This window comes from Akebia trifoliata, chromosome 13 (assembly GCF_017979445.1).
Source record: "Akebia trifoliata isolate Shusen 1 chromosome 13, ASM1797944v1, whole genome shotgun sequence".
NCBI classification, from domain to species: Eukaryota; Viridiplantae; Streptophyta; class Magnoliopsida; order Ranunculales; family Lardizabalaceae; genus Akebia; species Akebia trifoliata.
This window is the reverse complement of record NC_141387.1, coordinates 15,548,853-15,570,193: the sequence shown is the minus strand read 5'-3', so window position 1 is coordinate 15,570,193 and position 21,341 is coordinate 15,548,853. Positions and strand designations below refer to the sequence as shown.

At 31.9% G+C, this 21,341-nt stretch overlaps 1 protein-coding gene across 1 annotated transcript; it reads right to left on the bottom strand.

Moving 5' to 3' along the window:
* Positions 1 to 11,831: 11,831 nt before the first annotated feature.
* LOC147387989 (Chaperone DnaJ-domain superfamily protein) lies at positions 11,832 to 20,761 on the bottom strand. The gene is made up of 7 exons (XM_086421204.1): positions 20,007 to 20,761; positions 15,949 to 16,490; positions 14,951 to 15,018; positions 14,205 to 14,261; positions 13,354 to 13,443; positions 13,046 to 13,222; positions 11,832 to 12,106 (listed from the first exon to the last, which is right to left on the bottom strand). The coding sequence occupies exons 1-7, from the start codon at positions 20,600 to 20,602 to the stop codon at positions 12,065 to 12,067; spliced, it is 1,572 nt and encodes a 523-aa protein (XP_086277330.1). The 5' UTR covers positions 20,603 to 20,761; the 3' UTR covers positions 11,832 to 12,064.
* Positions 20,762 to 21,341: the final 580 nt, after the last annotated feature.

The window sequence follows — 21,341 nt, the reverse complement described above, 5'->3', positions numbered from 1 at the left end:
GAATAGGCTGATTTTTAGTGATGATGATCTTCTCATCATAGAGATCATCCTCACAAAGAATCAACTCATTCTAAAGCTTCTAACCCATATTTTGAAAAATGTTTGGCACCAAACTTGACAAACTTTAGGGCTACCAAACCGCTCCCTATATCTATATATATATATATATATATATATATATATATATATATATATATATATATATATATTATATTATTATTCTCCATTGAAAATAAAAGAGAAATTAACAATACAAGATTGGCAATTGATATTCAGTTTCCTACCATGCAAGTGTGACCACTCGGCCTAAAATAAATAACATAACTGAAACGTAAACAGCGCCTCACGCTAACAGAAAATAAATCAACATGCAACCAGTAACATTATCGCTGGATATCCGTTCACCAACCTACACACAACACAATAATGTAAAATGCAGACATCACCCCTCGGGTGTGACTCTGACATTTTACCGTTTCATACCATTTTTCCCTTTTTTCGATTTTTACAGTTTTCAATATCTTAAATAAAATATCCACTTTCTGATATTTATCAACCTAATATGAGTTAATTGAATATTAAATCATTTTTTCAACTATGAAATTTATTTTCATCAAGAACGTTGAAAAAATACAAAACTTAGATCAAAACGGGGTCCGAGTGGTGCACATGACCCAACTGACAGAAATAACCCAATGTAATATCCTACCCACGTATAATTTGTTAAAAAATACAATTAAACATATCAAATATACAAGTTCTTGAGTGAATTTACAATAACCGATTGAATTCTATATTTTTGGTAACACATCACAAATTTTTAATAAAATCCTAAATGCAATTTTCACATTCTACGATTACTAATAGAAATTAAAATTCCTTACAATCTCTAGGCGATAGGATTGAAATGCGTGAGCAAAAATCGAGACGAACAGTGCGAAAAATGAGACGAGTCAGACTTTGAAGTGGCTGATTTTTTAATTTGACCCAGTGATCTCGAAGATCTTGATGTAGTCGTCTTTTCTCCCTTCTACGGCGGAGGACGGTTTGATCTTGAAACGGATGAAATTCGAGGTCAAAATTTTGAAACCCCCGTATATAAATACGGCTGATTTTTTACGATACGGGGTGAAAAAGAAAGTGAAACGAAAAAAAGTTTGGTGGGTTTTGTATAGAACGAGGCTGCGGACGTTTCTCCCTTCTGCGTCGGTCGTTTGGAACGTTGAGAAAAAATCAAATTTATAAATAAAAAAAAAACCGTTGGCTGTTTTAGACGGGTTGGAGAAGAAAAAGAATAAAAAAAAATTAAAAATTTTATTTATATAAATTTTGGGACGAAATCGGTATTTCGCCTATTATTTTGATCGACGATAACTTGACCGTCCGGACTCCAAAAGTGACGAATGAACACTCTATTTTGTCTAATTTTTTGTTTTGGATCTAATGGTGTGGTCAATTTTTATAAATTCTATCTCTAACAAATTTACATTTTTGACCCGATGTGACCCTAAAATTGATGTCGTTTTCGTTTTTGACGATAATTCGACTTTCTAGTCTTCAAAAATGACAAGTAAATAGTTCATGTTTAATAATTTTTTATTATGAACTCAATGGTATAGTCGAATCTTAATCATTCTTACTCTAACAAAAAGTCACTATTTTAGCCTGGTCCGACTCGTAATTGAGGATTTTGTAACTTTTATATTCAGACTCACATTTGAGCGTGCTTACAGGCTAAAGTTTTATTTTCAATCATTTTAAATTTAATGTTGAGATTAGATTCCATTAAAAATTATCAAAAACATCTTAAAATTTTACCCCTAAGTCCCACTTTCAAGATTTTCTTAAAATTCTACTATTTATTTTTTCTCGATATACGAATTAAAATTTTGAAATTTTACACATCTGGATATACAGTTTTGCATGGTTGCTTGATTGGTCATCTAGATTGTAATGTATACTTGATTGATTGATTTGGTGGTCCATCTCGATGATTATATATTTGACCTGTACAATAAATACGCACAATCAATCTTTTGATTAAATACATTACTTTTATACAATTATGCCTAATTAGCATGGTAGAACATGTAATATGATAAATTAAGATTTTCACAGGCAGATCGAATGCATTTAGCAAATGTGGTAAGTCCTTAAACTACTAGATTACCTCTAATAGACGAGTTTGACTCGTGAGGGTTTGTAGAGAATATACCCACAAAATTTGAATCAACTTTTGAAGTAATAATGGTTAAAATCAAACTTATATTTAAAAGCATAAGTTCTTTCAAGATTTATCAATCATTTGGAAGTAATACTTGGTATAAAGTCCCAATTCTTATTTCTCTATAAAGTCCCATGGAAGAATAAATAACATAAACACAGAATTAAAAACTTACACCTAAACTTCATCTTCTTACTAATTGAGGGAGTCTAGCCTATGGTCATTGCAAGGATACAAAGAGAAGTCATGAAACCAAATGTTGTATTCATTTTAGTAACCAAGATACCCTATCTCCTTCTTTGAGAAATTACAGAAAATTACAGAAAAGAAATCTATTTGAAAATGAAAAATTACAACAACAAAAAAAAAACGCCAAGGGCATTAGGGAGAGAAGAGAGAATAGGCCAAGGATTAAAGACCATTTCCTAATTAGGAAATGATATATTTATAGACATTAGGTGCTCTAGAAGGACCCAAAAATAGTCGCCATTAATGTTGGATATGCTATCATGTAAGGAGCACATTAGAGAAAATTTAAGGTACTCCATTTGAGATTCATTACATCACATTGGATTTGGACTGTGCCACATTGATCTGGACACAACTGGATCTCCAATTTTGTATGGTTGCTTGATTGGTCCTCTAGATTGTAATGCACACTTGATTGATTGATTTGGTGGTCCATCTTGATGATTTGATATTTGACCTGTACGATGAACATACGTAATTAGTCTTCCGATAAATGTATTAATTTTATTTAATTAAGCCTAATTAGCATTGGTAGAACATGTAATGTGATAAATTGAGGCTTAACACAATTATTTACCTAATCTAATAGAAATTGAGATAAATGTCTGAGAAAAATGCGAATAAATCAATATTTTATATACTAATCAACGACTATGAAATACAATAAGACACAAGAAATTCAAGATCATATCCTCAACATGACAAAAAAGGCTACGAAACTTAAAATGGTAGGAATGAGCATAGATGATTCCCTTATAGTATAGTTTATCATCAACTCTCTCGCAGCTCAGTTCGGTCCCTTTAAGATTACAAATAAGGATGAGTAGAGTGTAACCAAACTAACTAATATACACATTCAAGAAGAGATGAGATTGAGACAATAAGGGAAATAGTCTGCTTTAGTGATGACTCAAGGAAAAGAAAGAAATGAAAAAAGTCAAAGAAATGGAAGAAGAACTCATCAAGAAATGAAAAAGTGTCTGGGATTGCAAATCAGGCTAAAGAAAAAAATAACAATAGTGTCAAGTGCTACTTTTTTTACAAAGTTAGGCACATAAAAAAAGACTGTGCAAAACGTAGAAATTGGTTTTAAAAAAAATGGTATGTTTCTTTCTTTTGTATGATATGAATCAAATTTAGTTGAAGTATTTTCTCATACTTGGTGGATTGATTCTGGAGCCACAACTCATATTACAAATTTGATGTAGAGATTCATTCAAGTAGGAAATCAATGTAAAGTGAAATGTTCATCTTTAGAGAAAATCATCTCGGAACGTAAGTACTAGATGTAAAAAACCTATAATTGAATATTAGATACTCAAATGAATTTGGAGAGCACTTTTTATATTTTTACTATATCTAGGAATTATATTTCGTTATTTAGATTAAATAGTTTAAGGTTACTCGATTTCCTTTCAATGTGGGCAGTTGAAATTATTTTTACATTCAGTTTTAGTAGGAACTAGGATTTTAATTGATGATTTATATAAAATTAATTTGAATTTTGATTATGCCCAGTCTTTAGTTTCCTTGTATTCGAATAATGATTTGAAACGTGACTTGATAAATGAAATTTCCTTCATCTTGTGGTATAAACATTTGGGGCTCATCTCTAGAGTTAGGATAGAGAGATTACTAATGGATAAAATTTTGGATAATTTGAACTTCATGGATTTCTCAATATGTGTGGATTGCATTATCAAACATATTAAGAAATGAGTCACAAGAAGTAAAAGACTTTTTAAGATCATACACACTGGAATTTGTGAATCATTTCCCATTATATGTCAAGTGGAGAAAGATATTTTATCACATTTATAGAGGACTTCTCTAGGTTTGATTATATCTATATAATTCATGAAAAATCTCAATATGTAGATATCCTCCAGATATTTATAACTGATATAGAAAGATAGTTAGATAGGAAAATTAAAATAGTTAGGTCAAATAGAATAGGTGAATACTATGGCATATTTAATGAATCATGTCAAATCCTGACCCTTTTGCAAAACTCTCAGAAAAGTTAGGTATTTGTGTACAATACACAATGCATGGCACACCTCAGTAGAATGGTATAGCTGAAAGATGTAATCGTATATTTATGGATATGGTTAAGAGTATGTTAAATCATTCAACAATTCCAAGATTCTTGTGGGAAGAAGCATTAAATATAGAAATATATATCTTAAAAAGGGTCCTTAGTAAGACAGTCCTCAAAACTCTTTTTGAGTTATAGACTAGTAGAAAACCTAGTTTAAGATATTAACATGTTTGGGGTTGCCCAACGGAAGCAAGGATTCACAATTCATAGAAAATAAAATTGGATCCCAATACCATTTCTGGATATTTCATTGGTTATCTATAAAAGTCTAAAGGATACAAATTTTTTTGTCCTAACCACAGTATAAGAATAGTTGAAATTGGAAATGTCAGATTCTTGAAAAATGATGAGATTAGTAGGAGTGTAGAATCACGTAAAATAACTCTGAAATAAATTAGAATGGATATCCTACCACCTCTTAACCTTCAAGAAATTGTTGATTCTCAAGATGTTCAACAACTTGATAATAGACAATAGTTAGAGCAAGCTAGTTCACTACTCCATCAATACTCAACCATTATTATTGAAAATTCACCACCGGTAGTTCTAAGAAGATCTCTAAGAGAAATGAGACCTACCATTTCAAATTATTACGTGGTGTATTTAGAAGAATTTGATTTCGATATTGGGATAAATAAATATTCGATTATGTTTTCAAAAGTAATGAAAAATAATAATTCTACTAAGTGGATGGATACCATGAAAGAAAAGTTAAAATCTATGGACTAGAATCATGTTTGGGATCCTGTTGAATTACCTTCTAAAAGTAAGAAAGTTGATTGTAAATGGGTCTTCAAGATCAATAACGATGCCAAAAGACAATATCAAACAATTTAAAGCCAGACTTATTACCAAAGATTTTACTAAGAAAGAATGTATCGATTACATTGAGACTTTCTTTTAAATTTCAAAGAAAGACTCACTAAGAATTATTATGACTTTGGTAGCTCATTATGATTTGGAGTTACACCAAATGGATGTGAAAACGAATTTCTTAAATAGGAGTTTGGATGAAACAATCTACAAGGAGCAACTTGAAGAGTTCACAAAAAATGAAAAAGAAAAGTTAGCCTACAAACTTAAGAAATTCATTTATGAACTGTAACAAGCTTCAAGGCAATGGCATATAAAGTTCAATGATACCATTACCTCCTTTGGATTTAAGGAAAATACTATTGACCAATATATATATTTAAAGATCGGTAGAAGTTTGTTATGTTGGTCATGTACATAGATGATATTCTATTAACTAGTAGTGATCTTGGTTTGTTGCACGAAACCAAGAATTATCTCACTAAGAATTTCAAGATGATTGGTATGGGTGATGCAACAAATGTCATTTGCATAAAAATTCTTAATAATCGATCTCAATGATTATTAGTGTTGTCTCAAAAAAAAATATATCAATCGAGTCTTAGAGAGATATAATATATAGTTTTGTTCTATCGGTGATACGCCTATTGGGAAAGGAGATAAGTTCAACTTGATGCAATGTCCGCAGAATGATTTAGAAAGAAAATAGATAAAGGATGTCCCATATGCTTCAACTATTAAGGTGGTGTTTGATTGAGCTTCAAAACACAGATTTTACAGCGTTTGTGGTGTGAATTTGAGTTTTGAAACTGAATCAAACACGACCTTCAAATTATGTTTGAAATTGCGTTAATAAATTGTGTTTGGAAACACAAATGGGTGAAGCGGTATTTAGGCACTTTTTTTCTGCATTTGCGGGAAACGCGAGTACCGAAAAACGATCGATAGAAAATGGTAGAAATGCCCTTCTCTTCTTCTCTTCTTCTCTGCTGTCGACATAATGCACAGTCTCTCTCTCTCTCTCTCTTATGCGCGAACGCAGTAGTACGAATCTCTCTCTCTCGTATCAATCTCTCTCGCACAGATCTCTCTCTCTCTCTCTCTTCTTCTCGACATAGCTACCTCTCTTTGTCTCGACCGTACCTCACACAGCACGTAGTTGTTCAACAGTAGTCGATCTCGACACAAACATTTCCAACAGCGATCGTTCAAGTATCCTCTCTCCCTCTCCTCAAACTGAGCCAAAGAAACCCTTGATTTGTATGTAAAAATGATTGATTTTCATCGTCAAAATCAAGGGTTTTGGTTGAAGTTGGTTTGTTATAAATTTCTAATTTTTTTATGTAGTTTGAAATCAATGGTTATGGTTGACTGATAATCGAATGTAATCGGGTATTCTATTGTGGTCGACTGATAATCGAATGTAATTGGGTATTCTGTATTCTGTTGTGGTTGATTGATAATCGATTGTAATTGGGTATTCCGTTGGATGGAAAAAAACTTTAATTGAATTGAATGTTATTGTGTATGTTATAATCTAATTTATAAATTTATAAAAAATATAAATCGAATCGAATGTTATCGTGTATTTGATAATCTAGTTGATAATTATATAAAAAAGTATTTTTATAAATCGAATCGAATATTATCGGGTATTTGATAACCTAATTTATAAATTTGTAAATATTTTTTTATAAATCGAATATTATCGAGTATTGGACAATCTAATTTATAAATTTATAAAAAAAATTATAAATCGAATATTATCGGATATTTGATAATCTAATTTATAATTTTATAATTTGTTTTTTTAATAAATTGAATATCATTGGGTATTCGATAATCTAATTTATAAAAAATAATAATAATATAATAATAATAATAATAATAATAATAATAATAATATAACGAATCAAATATTATCGGATATTCGACAATCTAATTTTTAAATTTATAAAAAAAATTAATAAATCGAATCGAATATTATCGGGTATTCAACAATCTAATTTATAAATTTATAATTTTTTTTTTTTATAAATCAAATATATCCTTTGTAAGAATTTTCGTAAATATATATGCGTGCTTTTCTTTATCTTGTTATGTTGGATAGAAAGTTGAAGTTAGTTACTTAAACTATATGTTAGATCTTAAAATACCTATTGATCTGATTAAGTAGAACTAAAAGCTATGCAATTAGTGAGTGCTATTTGGAAATTCTCAGCCACAAATTAGAAGGATTTTTTAGCTTTATTTTCTAGTTAATGGCAATTTTTCAGTTTCAGAATTAATGGTGAAATGGACTTGATTTTGTTAATGAGGACAAGTTAAAGTCTTTCCCGATGCTTTCTTATAAGAGTACAAAATGATATTCAATGAAGGCCTTGAATGAAATAAAGGTGTCTCTTGGATGGAGGGTGGTCTATGATTGGGTTGGAGATGATCCTTGTGGAGATGGTGATCTACCACCGTGGTCTGGCATCACATGCTCTACACAGGGTTGTCACAGAATTGTAAGCATTACTTTGTTTTATTTTCTATGTTGTAATGGCTAAGGATTCCTTTTATGATTTATTTGTCTATGCTTGCAAATATGTGCCCTTCTAAAAAAAAAAAAAAAAAAAGTAAAATTTGACTATGCGTCTCCATCCATGGGACTTCAGTGTTGGAGTTGCTCATTGTATTACATATTCATGTCTAAATTTTGGATGCTATCAAATTTATCCAAAATTGATAACTCTATCCTGATTGTATTACATATTCATGTATGACTCTTGAACTGGTGGTTCAATTTGGATGTAATGGATTGTGCTATGGGATTTATTCAATGTTGCTTACAGATCCTTTATCATGCTTCCTTGGCTCTCTTCCTTTCAAACCATTGAAAGAAATCAAAATTACTTACCTAATTTTGACAATCATATTTTTTTATATAGGTAGTTTCGACAATCTAGGGAAGTTAAAGTTTAGAACCACGTTTATGTACTCATTCTATTTTGGCTTCTTACTCAATTTATATTTTTTATGTTTAATTTTTTTTTAATAATTAATTTTGCTTAATGTTATATTTCTTGTTTGTATCGTATCAAGTATCGACTTTGGGTTTATTATATATAGGATGGAGAGATTGAGGAAGTAAAATTTAGTATATTTATATATATTTAATGTAATTATATATTTATAAGGGTGTTCTGGTAATTTTTTATGCATTCTGGGTGCATTATCAACATTGTGTATTATACAGGTATTTTGCTTATCAGGAAAATTTCATATGTCCATTTTTAAGAAGAGATGCTGCCGAAATTTCTATAGAATTATAAATTTTTTATAATTTTTTATAGAATTATAAACTTTTTAAAATTAAAAAAATTATTTTTATAAAGTTTTTATATTTATATATATTTAATGTAATTATATATTTATAAGGGTATTCTGATAATTTTTTATGCATTTTGGGTGCATTATGTTGGATAGCGTATTATACAAGTATTTTGTTTATCAGAAAATTTTCATATGTCCATTTTTAAGAGAAGATGCTGCCAAATTTCTATAGAATTATAAATTTTTTATAATTTTTTAAAGAATTATAAATTTTTTAAAATTAAAATAATTATTTTTATAAATTTTTAATATAAATTTATTATATTTATATATATTTAATATAATTATATATTTATAAGGGTATTCTGGTAATTTTTTATGCATTCTGGGTGCACTATCAATCTTAAGGGTATTCTAGTTATTTTACCATAATACAGCAAATTCTAGAAGCTGTATCAAACAATAATTACCAGATTCTGGAAAATAGCATAACACGTTACAAAACTCTATCAAACAAGTTTTTTAGTGTTTCAGCTTCTGACAACAGTTTCTGACAGTAGAAGTTGATAGCAGATTCTGGCAACTAAACCAAACGGGACCTAAGAGTTTGATGTACGTTCAGACATGTACCAAATCAGAAACAAGTTTTGTAATTGGAATGTTAGGTAGATATCAGAATAACACCCAGGACTATATCATTGAAAAATTGTCAAAAAGGTTATGAGGTATCTACAGGGGACAAAGGACTATATGCTCACTTATAAAATATCAGATCATCTAGAAGTAGTCAAGTACTCGAATTCAGATCTTGTCGGATGCTTTGATAGTAGAAAGTTTACATCGAATTTTGTATTTCTACTAACAGGTGGAACTATATTGTGGAGGAGCGTGAAGTAAAGCATTAATGCTTCATCCACTATGGAGGCTGAATTCATGGCATGTTTTGAGGTCATGAATCATGCTCTATATTTGTGAAATCTTATCTCAGGACTTAGGGTTGTAGAATTTATAGTCAGGCCGTTGAAGATATATTGTGATAATACCGTAGCTGTATTCTTTTTTAAGAAGGAAAAATACTCGAATGGTGTAAAACACATTAAGGTCAAGCACTTGGTGGTTAGAGAGAATCTAGAAACAGTTAGTGTCTGTAAAAAACATTAGTACCATTCAAATGATAATTGATCCATTAACAAAGGGATTATCACCAAAAGCTTACAAAAAAACATGTTATTAAAATGGATCTTTTGGAAAAATCTTTTATGTATTTGAAATAGATTATTTTGAAATGATTATGGAATTGACATTAACATTAGTACTAAATAAAATTTGTTTCTGTTTATTTTATATTTGCATTTATGTTATGATCATATTTTGTTTTGAATTTAAATAACATAGGAAATGTCTTAACAAGACAAATGAAATGGGCACAATTAAAGGCTAGATCAGAAAGGGTATTGATGGTGTGGTACATAAAAGGAAGTATGGCATAGATGGCATACAACCGTTATGACTCACATTATTATCTATTCGAAATATGGCATTATAGAATATAATTGAATATTGGGAATATTGACAAAGTTTTAAAGTTCGTGATCACGTGCAAAATGTTTTATTTATAGAATCCTAAATTGAGTCTTTTTCAAAATTACTTTGTAAAAAAAATTCTCTTTAACACAATCGATCTAATGGGCCAAGTGAGATAATGTTAGAACCCAATTTGTGTGGCCCATTGATCTCTAGTATTAGTAATTTTACTTGTACAAGGATTCTAATATTACAAATGTCAATATTAAGGTAAATTCTCAATATTGTTAGAATTAGTAATATACTCTTTAAGTTTAGTAAGAAACATTGATGAATAGAAATTTTACTAAGAGAGGACTTCTAAGCCCTCTATCTCCATCTATATAAGAGGATTGGCAACGCATAACGAAAGAGAGACGCACAAAACATATTGATAAGTCCTGAATATAGTGATCTTCATCAATCACTAGAACCCTAGTCAATCCAATTAGAGAGGAAAGATAATGCGAGTCTAGAATTAAAAGGATTTCGCATTGGGGCTTACACACTTTGTTCAGCAACACGTGGATTGCGAAAGACACACCTCCAATAAAATTTGGATCAACAATTTTAATTATAACACAAGATAAATACCTTAACTTTGACTCTTATCAATATGAATAAGTTCTTGAGATATATTCATGATTTTTGATCCTATTGGGAATTATAGAATAATAGTTATGATAAAGATTTTGTATACTTAAATCTAATAAATCCCTGATGAAAGTATTGTTAAAATAAATACGGATGGGTCCCGAAGATCACATGGTGCTGGGTTAGATTTTATTGGTAGAGATAGTGCAGGAAAATTCATGTTTGGGGGATGGAGTAACATGTTGGAAAAGGATATCATCCTAATAGAAGTCAATGCTATTTATGGGGCGCTGAAATTTGCTAGACATCATGATATTCCTCAGGTACTAATCTCATTAGACTCTCTTTATACGATTAACTGCATCGAAAATGAGTTTGAAGCATCGTGAAAATACTTGGAAATCATAAAGGAGATTTAGCTCTTGTGTAGCACTTTTGCTACTTGTGATTTTGAATTCTTTTGGAGGGAGACAGAAAGGGCTACTGATTTTTAAGCTAAGCTTAGGCTCTTTTGTTGATCAATTTTATGTACATGAGGATGAAAATCTTATCCCTCAAGAGCTTAAGCGAGTTGTTTTTAGAGGAAGATTTAACTTACTCGCTAGTAATATACTTTTCCTCAACCCCAACTTATCAATCAATAAAAAATGATTTTGAGAGGGGGAGGTTGGTGACTACTATGACCGTTTTTGTTTTTTTTTTTTTCTTTTCTTTTTTAAATTATTACCAATTGACTGACATTGAATCGCTCTCTTTGATGATCTTAATTCTGCACGGAAACATGAAAAGAGGGAAAAAAAAAAAGAGAGCTTCTATCACCACATCAACTTTTGCTAAAGCCACTCCTAGATGTGTGCTAATTCTTTGTTTACATATGAATTGGGATGGTGTTAGCAAAAGAAGGTGGTGTCGATAGAATCTCTAAAACAATATTAAAACCATTTTAAAGTCCTTCAGTAGATCAAAATCTGGAAAGACAAATGAATGTTTGAATAATATTATTGTTTACAATCAAATCATCACCCTTCATGGTAGTTGTCATCATCGTCGCGGTCATCATGAAATCAAGTAGGATGCAGATTTAATAATCTCATAATAGGCTTCTTGCTGTAAACTAAATTTCATTGCTTCCTAGTACTTTGACTTGATGTTTCTTATGTAAAAATAACCAAGTTCTTGGGGGTACACTCGAAAACCCACCACTAGCCAAGGATATCCTGGGAGATGAATGAAGCCCATGCGTCCTACAAGCACATCAAGTGGTCATTTGAGAGGGCATTATAGAACAAGATATCTTATATTACCAAACCGACTGTTTATTATATAGTTCACCAATTAATGTATTTATGTATAATATGCCAAAAAAGGATGTACACAACAATTAATTGATTATTTTTTTCTTTATTATTATCTCGTTCCGTCGGTTCTTTCTATTAGATTCAGTGAGTTATTGAAAATTCACGATTAAATAGTGATTTATTTTCCCTCATAGATTTAATTGTGATTTAATAATGATTTTTATGAAAAAGTTGCAACTTTTACCAATTTCATGATTAAATATGAAAAATAAAAATGATTTTGACGCTGCTCTTAATATGATAAATATTATGGTGATTATTTTACCCATAAAATATCAAAGAATGACGATCACATTGAAGTTGATGATTTTAATCAATTCATGAATCTTAGCTTGCTTCATGATTGTTATCTTTTTTATATTTCCAACAATATAAATCTTGAATGTGTTGAAGACTTGTGATTACTTTTTGTAGATGTCCACATTATATCAATATGGGATTTGATGATTCATTATTGTAGTTTAATATGTGATTTGGTAATATAAAATGAGAACACTACTTAGTAGTAGCTAGGGACATTAACACAATCTTAACCATAGTTTAATTTTTTCCCTATTTTCTTTTCTTGATTTTCTCAAATATTTCCTCACCAACTTATTCTTAAACCCCAACTTGGTAAGTTACTAAGTTGGCAAGGTCTATGAGTGATGGTGATGAAAAAATAGAAAAGCTTATACCCAGCCCATTGAGGCCTAGCTATTTAATTCTTTGACGAGTGTGTCAAAATAAGAAGTGGTGGGTGTATCAATATAAGTTCTCTAAAGACAAGAATATCAAACATTTTGCACAGTTTTAGCAGAAAGAACACTAGTAGAGTAGGTGTACCTGGAGGATGGCAAATGCCTTTTCTGCAACATATTTTTGTGGAAGTGTTGCACCTCTTTGCTGAATTTTGTCTGGGTGAAGGCAGAGCCTCGCTTTCTGATACGCCTTCTTTACATCTGAGGTTTCTAATAGGTTCGTAAGAGGGATTGCGTACCACCCACTTGAGGGCCATAGAATCTGTATCCAAACCCAAATCATTAATTACATTTGCAGATACAAATTCCATGAGCAAGAACATATAATATATATAAAAAAATCCAGAAATTTAAATGATAATAAATAATAGAAAAAGATCTCAGAGGTTTTACATTGTGTAGTGTTGAGAGCAGTAACCGAATGTTTCCATCTCTTCCTGCTGACCAGAGTCTTATGGTTTCCTCTAGCAGCTCCATTTCCATCTACATTTTTTTTTTTTTTTGGCGAAATAAAACAGTTAGCGAATTATATTTTCATTCATTTGTTTGTATCTTTAATGAAATAATTATTTCATTCATTTATGACTTGTGACATTTTAAAATAATAGAAATACAAAAATCATGCAATAGTTTGTGGGCTATACAACTAAATGGTTATTCATGAGCTTTGTGTTACCGAAAAATGGTGCATTGTTTACTTAACATGGGACGGGGAATAAAGATTTGCTGTTAAGAAATATGGGTGTTAAGCTGATGAGCCAATAACACAAGGCCCTGTGTATTCAAAATAGAAAAGATGATTGACTAGTGGTGCGAAAGTTGAGGAGAAATTTTCTTGTTTGGATTTCATGTTTATTTTTTCATACATGTGGCACTGTTTCGTTGGTTCGTCAGCTTAGCACTATTTTTCACTAACAGCAAATCTCGACTCTGGAGGGTACTAGGATTCGAGATATAAGGACAATTTACATTACTTTTGGCGACAAACAAAAAAAATGTTGAAAAATCTTCTCAAACTTTGTAATCCATTTTCTCATTTTGACAAGAAACTGCAATAGAGCTTGTACAAAAAACTTGTGAACATTACTACATGAGTAAAATACAAGATCAAATACTGTGTACATGTTTAGCAACATGAACACATGCGCTTGCACTCCCATACACACCATTTAACACTTAAACATGGCTATATTTATTTTGTTCCCATTTACACACACACACAAACATGTTCATGAAGTGCTTACATCTTTTTCTGATTGTTGTGGTTCTTCTATCTTCCATCTCATTAGTTGTTCATTAGCCTGCCAAATAAATAAGCCAAAATAAAATTAAAATTTTCATTTCATAAATCAGTTACCTTGAACTTCATTGCTAAAGGGAAAGAGTCGTGCTGGCATGGAGTGACCAAAAGATTGTACCCCATATCGCACATCCTGACGTACATGAAAGTGTGTAGGAATCATAGATGCTTTTTGACTCGTATCTCAATGAAATCATCTTTGGTTCTTACACATTTTCACGTCAGGATGTGCGACATGAGGTACAATCTTAAGATCACTTCAGCATTAGTCAAGGGAAATTCAGTTTGCACATTTATTTAATTTTTTTTCCGCTTAACCCTCCATTTACCAAGGAATATCCTCTCATCTCAGCCTGTTTGATTGAGAGCCTCAAATGTGGTTCAAGACTAGAAAAGTCCAAATTATTATTTATCAACACCTTTATTATCCCAAACAAAGCCCATTGTTAACCAAATCTTTGTCAATCCCAATCAATTTGTTCTGCTCAGACAAATTCTTCAAAAACTTGGATTAGATGAATTGAATTTTGGATGACGATTCAGATAGGAAAAATCTTGCTTGATAGGCCTTGAGACTCAGATGGCTCACCTTGTCTCATTGAAGACTTAAAACTGCGCAACTAGATGAATTGTTGACAGGTTTTCGTAATAATATTTAAAACAAAGAGAACTTTGAATAAGAGTAATTACCACAAGAAATTGCATTCTTCCATCACCACCTCTTTGTTCCTCTAGATGATCGTCTGATATATACCTTTCTGCAGAGTTTAACATGAAGAAAGCAATGGGGATGTGATTCAGAAGCCTCTTCTAAAACACACAATTTTGAAAATTTGTGGAAAAATGTGATTTATTACTGAATGATTCTGCATTTTTGTGAGAATAAAATATATATATATAGGGTGGTGTTCGGAGGCCCTAAACAGAGCCAAACATTTTTTCAATGTATAGGTTAGAAGTTTTTGAACAAGCTGATTTTTTGTGAGGATGATCTCTATGATGAGGAGATCATCCTCACCAAAAATCAGCCCATTCCAAAGCTTCTAACCGCATCAAAAGTGGTTCACAAAAAATGGACAGTCTACGATTCTTTAACTTGTAAACTAAGGCTAGAAGTTTCGGAATGAGCTGATTTTTTATGAGAATGATATCTTCACCATAGAGATCATCCTTACAAAAAATCAGCCCATTCCAAAACTTGTAACCCCTATTTTGAAAAGTGTTTGGCACAATGTTCGGCTCTCTTTAGGGCCTCAAAATGCTTCCCTAGGATTTCGACCAACACACGAACCCACATGTATTGATAAATTTGGGGATCCAACTCAAAACCAATTGGCAATGAGTGCAGAGGCCCAGGAGCTTATAAGGAGAGAAACAAGGCAATTAGTGTCCGATGCCGGACTAAACTCAACATATATTGAAGCCATCCCCAATTTACAATACTATCCTAGTTAGGTTTAGCGCAATTGGTCTGTGAATGTGAAATCCCGGATCAACTTTTCTGTGAGCAGAAAAATCTCTTCTTTCTTCCTGAGCAAACAATTTTCATATCTATGCCGAAGGGAAAAATATTTTCAGACCCAATCTTGGTAAAATTATTTTCAAGTAATATATTTTTCAGAAAAACATTTTCACCACAATCATGTAGACCCTTATATTGAAAACAAAGGAAAAGGAAGATCGATCACCTTCTCTTTCTGCAAATGGTTCTAGTTCTGGTTCTGTTGCAGTTTGACTCATGTTCTGTTTCTGATTTCCACCATCCATAGATTCCAAGCTTTGAGTCTGAAACTTTTCTTTAGCCCAAGCAATAGCTTCATCAATGTCTACAGATTCATCCATTCTTTCTGAAGTGATCTCAATAACATAAGAGCCCATAACTTCTTCTTCTTCTTCTTCTTCTTGTAGAGCTTTATCTTGAACCTTGGTTTTATTCTCGGGGTCTCGACAAAGGGAAGAAGATATGACCGACGAAGGCGAGTCAGTCTCTAGATCATCCATAGATACTTTGATGCTTTGGTACGAATTGGGATCGAGACTGATTGTTTCTGGAGACGAGCCACTTCGGGAGAACCCGAACTTGGAGCTTTTATAGTTCTCGTTTTGATCGTTATCCATATATTGGAATGCTGTGAAGGGAGGACGAGGCCATGGAGCATCTGAGGTTCTATGTATGTTCTGTTGTTCCCTGTTTAGTGTGGAAGATGAGTTCCGTCCGACATTGATTGGCCTGAATCAATCAAGAATTTTTTTCTGGCTTTGAGGTTGTCATTTCCAACAAAAAGTGGTCACAATTTATGAACACAATACTGTCTTATAGGCTTTGGATAATCAGATGCCCATTATAATACAAACCATTGAAACTAATTTTTCTTCATGTTTGATTTTTTAAGTTAGTGATATGATTTAAAGTTTTGCACCTTTTCGGAATGGTTAGTCCTAGACATTTTGAGATTTGTTGCAATTCAAATTTTCTCCGAATGATTCGATTGAGACTCTCTAGACCAAAACATTGTCTCAAACCTAAACTTTATACATGTTTGAATTATCCAATAATAGAATATTTTTTCTCAACTAATTAGACGATTGGAATCGGTAAAAATGCATATTATTTGTTTCATATAGAACATGTTGTCCTATAGTTGGAATCAAAATTTGAATCTGTATTAAAAATAAAAAAAATTCGATATTATTGAAAAGAGTCGCGTTGGAGTATGATCTCATATCCCACATCTTGACATGAAAGTGGATAGGAAATATAAATACTTTTTCACTTGTATCTCAAGAAAAAAACATTTATAATTCCCATACACTTTCTTGTCAGGGTGTGCGATGTGAGGTCACTTCAGCATTATTCTATTGAAAATTCTTATCACGATATTAGAGCAGACCATCCAACAACCTGTATTCTATTGGCATTCCAATCAAGGCCACCACTCATTTTATTATGTCAATTAAATATTTCATCCAACAATTTATAGGCTAAGGCCATCAAGAACACCAACATGTCCAAAACTCTTAGACTACTTGTTCTATATTCAAATAAAGGAATAATGCTTTTATCATAAGATCTCAAATTCGAAGAATCCTACTAAGATTTATATAGAAAATAGTGAAAAGAAATTCTAATTAGAAGTAAATTCCAATATAATCATAATCTAATATACTCTATCTTAATATTCAAACAAAGATTTAGTGTATCATTATACACCTTACTAACATAAAAATTAATGGAGTTAGACCACCAACACTAGTAAACTTAATTAGGAAGGGAGTTGACCCTATAAATTTGATACTAACATTACTACAAAATAAAATATAGAATCAGATCACATATGGTGTCCTGTCCAATGGTAATGGTGTCCATGTGGCATGCGTTTGATTGGAGTTAAAACACAATGGACTCCTAACTAAACCATTTTTTCCAATCACACAACTCAATGTGTTAATCTCCAATAGAAATGTGCTATGTAGACACCGTAAGGTGCTATAGGAATTGGACATTGTTTTGGATCACGACTCTAAAATATATCATAATTAATAGTACTATAAATAAAAGATGGGTGATTTGTACTAGTCCCTTCCTATTTTAGTAAATATTTGAGTTACTCCTTATGATTTCAAACTGATGAAATGCCCTAATAAACTTTAAAAAATAAAAATAAAAAATAAAAAGCGAAATTTCCTCTTCTTCAACCTATAATTAAAATAAACCTTGATCTTTCTTTCCCACACTAATTTCAATCTCTTGGCAAATTTTTTCACCCAACTCTTCAACCCTAAGATTCTATTTGCTTTGTACTTCAAGACTCACGAAAAAAAAGGATTTTTGAGCTAGAAAATGATGGGATTTTGGCTATATAAATCAAGGGTTTTCTCCAAGGGAGTGAGTCTTAAAACAAGGGATTAAAGATGTTATCAAATAGATTAAAAGTAGTTTACTAGACAACTTTGACGATTATTGGTTTTATGAAGAAAATTTCTTTTTCTTTTTAATCAAGAAAAAATCTATGGATATCTCCCATTGCCACGTCAGCGCAGTGTTAAGCACGGTGACTAAGGAAATTTGTTTAGAACGAGCCTCGAAAATTCTATGTTAAGCTGATGAAACAAAGGCATGGGGCCACAAGTATTGAAGTAGAAAGACTGATAAATTAGGGGAGAGAAAAATTTTATGTGGTTTTAGTATTTAGATATTACTTAGGTTTTTCACTACATTAATACTAGGGCTTAAAATGGGTCGAGTTCAGGACAAATATGAGTATGTCCATATCCATATACAATTTTTTTATCCGGATCCAACTTGAATCCTACTAAATAAAATCATATCCAATTATTTTATTTTCATTAAATCCATATCTGAATCCGACCCGATCGAATTAATTAATTCGGGTCAAAATTATTTCAAAAAAAATTGCTAAAACATTGCCCAATGATGACTTGAATTCATGATCTCCCCATTTTGAAGAGAGACCTTGACCACTACACCCAAATATTAAATTTTTTTTTTTTATAAGTATAAGATTTTATAAATATTAAAAGAAGAAAAACGAAATAATGGAAGTCGAGGAAGTCTCCAGGCATAAAAGCAAGAAAACAATAAAGGCAAAGAGAAATAACTATAAAAATACAATTTGCAAGGTAATATATCATTCGGATCTTGACGGATATAGGGATGGATCTGTATCCGAATCGGATCCGACTCGAATCAAAGGACATTAGTTCATATCCAAACCATATTTTAATTCAGATATACTTTATGGAATCAAATATTTTAAATTCGAATTTCGATCACTTAAATTTCAGATAAAATCCATATCATTTTAAATCCTAATTAATATTGTCTTAACAAAGAAAGGAAAAGAAAAGAGTCATGATAATTCGACTCACACTTCCACTCCCCTTCACATCACCATATATCCTTTGCTTCGGGATATACAAATCAGATATTTATGATTTTGTGAAGTGATGTGAAAAGAAAGGAGGGGGGGTCAAAATGAGTACACAAAAGGAGTTAGGTTGTGGACTCAAAAGAAAAAGGAGTAATGTATACTTTTAAGAAACAAATAATTAAAGTGGTCTAACAACTGTAAAAACTAGCTCGAAATATCATTATACTTGATATGTGTGATTTGTGAAGGGTGTATTGCATATACCCAAGGGATATGGGCGTGATACAGTGCGTTAAGAGGTTAGTTGCCACGCTACTGCCAATCGGGCTTACTGGTCAGACATCCCATCATAAAAATAAATAAATAAATAAAAACTGCTTTTGGTTATATACCATATGTAAGAATTAAAAAATTTGGTAAAGCTGTAAAGCTTATTAATGTTTCCGTTAAAACGGTTACTGTTCAATTTTATTCCCAAAAGAGTGCTGATTTCTTAACTCAATCCGACAGAGAAACTCAAAAACTAACTGACGTGGAAGGTCTAAAATACCGTAGATTCATTCCTCGGGATACACCGACCTGTCATCTACATTTATGTATCCCGAGGGAATAGTTGCGTATCCCGATGAACAGGTTGATTTCAAAGTCTTCCCAAAATTATGAGGGCAAAAACGTCATACAATCTACACAACTGTCAGCTGTTTTCGGTACCGTCATTTTCGACTCAGAAGCTAAAATGACTCTTTTAACCCTATTATTACTTTCTACTATTTAAATTTCTAGTAGAAATGATAAGGGCAAATATGTCAATGAAAGATTGGAAACGAGAAGTGAAGAAGAAGAAGAAGAAGTACCTGAGTTTGGACGAGAAGGAAGAGAAGAAGACGTCCTCTGCAATCGAAGGACGAAGAGGGCTCAAATCTTCCGAACTCAAAACCGAAGAAGAATTCGACTTGGATTTTGATTTTGATTGTGATTTTGATTTTGATTTCGATTTAGATTTCCAGTTTGAATTAGACTTGGATCTTCGATCTTCATCCGATCCGAAGATATCATTATAAAATCCATCATCATCAGTATCAGTAGTAGTTCGAGAAACTCCTTCTCTAGTAGCTGAACTGAGACTCATCGAAGGAATCCTGAAAACTGGTAAATTACGACCGACTTCCTTCGTTGGATCCACGAATTTCGAAGATTGGAAAACACCTTCGTAGAAAGCAGAGGTCGAAGATGAGGATCTGTTGTTTGCAAATTCACATGATAGTTTCCTGTAAATTACGCTGCGAGGAGGACCTCCAAAGACATCGTTGAAGTCATCAGGATTTAGGGTTTCGGATTCAGAACTATTGACACCGAAAACGCTTCGTCTCATTCGATCCGATGAGGTTTCTTCAGTCGATCTTCGTCTTGGAAGGTTGTGTCCCATATGCATCCTCCATGACTCATCCATCTTAATCTTATGATGAGATCTGGTGGTGGCTTCACCTTTCAGGGTTTTTAGGATTTTTGATCTCTTCAATTCTAATTCCTAATTCCTAAGTAGAGAACTATAGAACAAGAGATGATACTCAATACTCTCATACCACAACGATATATACTACAGTGAAAAGGTGCTCTTATTCTTTTCTTTCTAAAAAGTGGTCTCAGCTCTTTTTTTTTTCTTTAAAAAAAAATGTATTTTAATAATAATAATAATAATAATAATTTTAGATAACGTGAGACAGGTAAAATCCAGAAGAACAACGTCAAATGAGCACAGTTGGTGTTGGCAGATTGCTAATGTTTGCTCCACCAGATGAATTTTAGATGGCAGACCTGTTCTTTGTACCATCCATAGGATCAATTATAATGAGTCATATGTTCTCATTTTTTGAGAAAATACCGAAACATAAGAATCTTACGGTCGAACCACGACTATGGCCTAGAAATCTGATTCCTAACTTAAGTGATTCATTTTAGAAAGAAAGCCAGTACTTCGAGACTCTTATGAACCTAATTCATTGAAATTTCATCAACTAAAAAGAAGAATTACAATGTGCCATGTGTCAATCTTTCCAATTACTCGATGATCCATATTAATTTTGACTGCAATCACTTGTCGGGCCCCTACGCCTACAAAATACAAACACAGCTGATTTGATCAAAAAGCTTGTGACCCAATGGCATAATAGGCATTTCATGTACCGTGA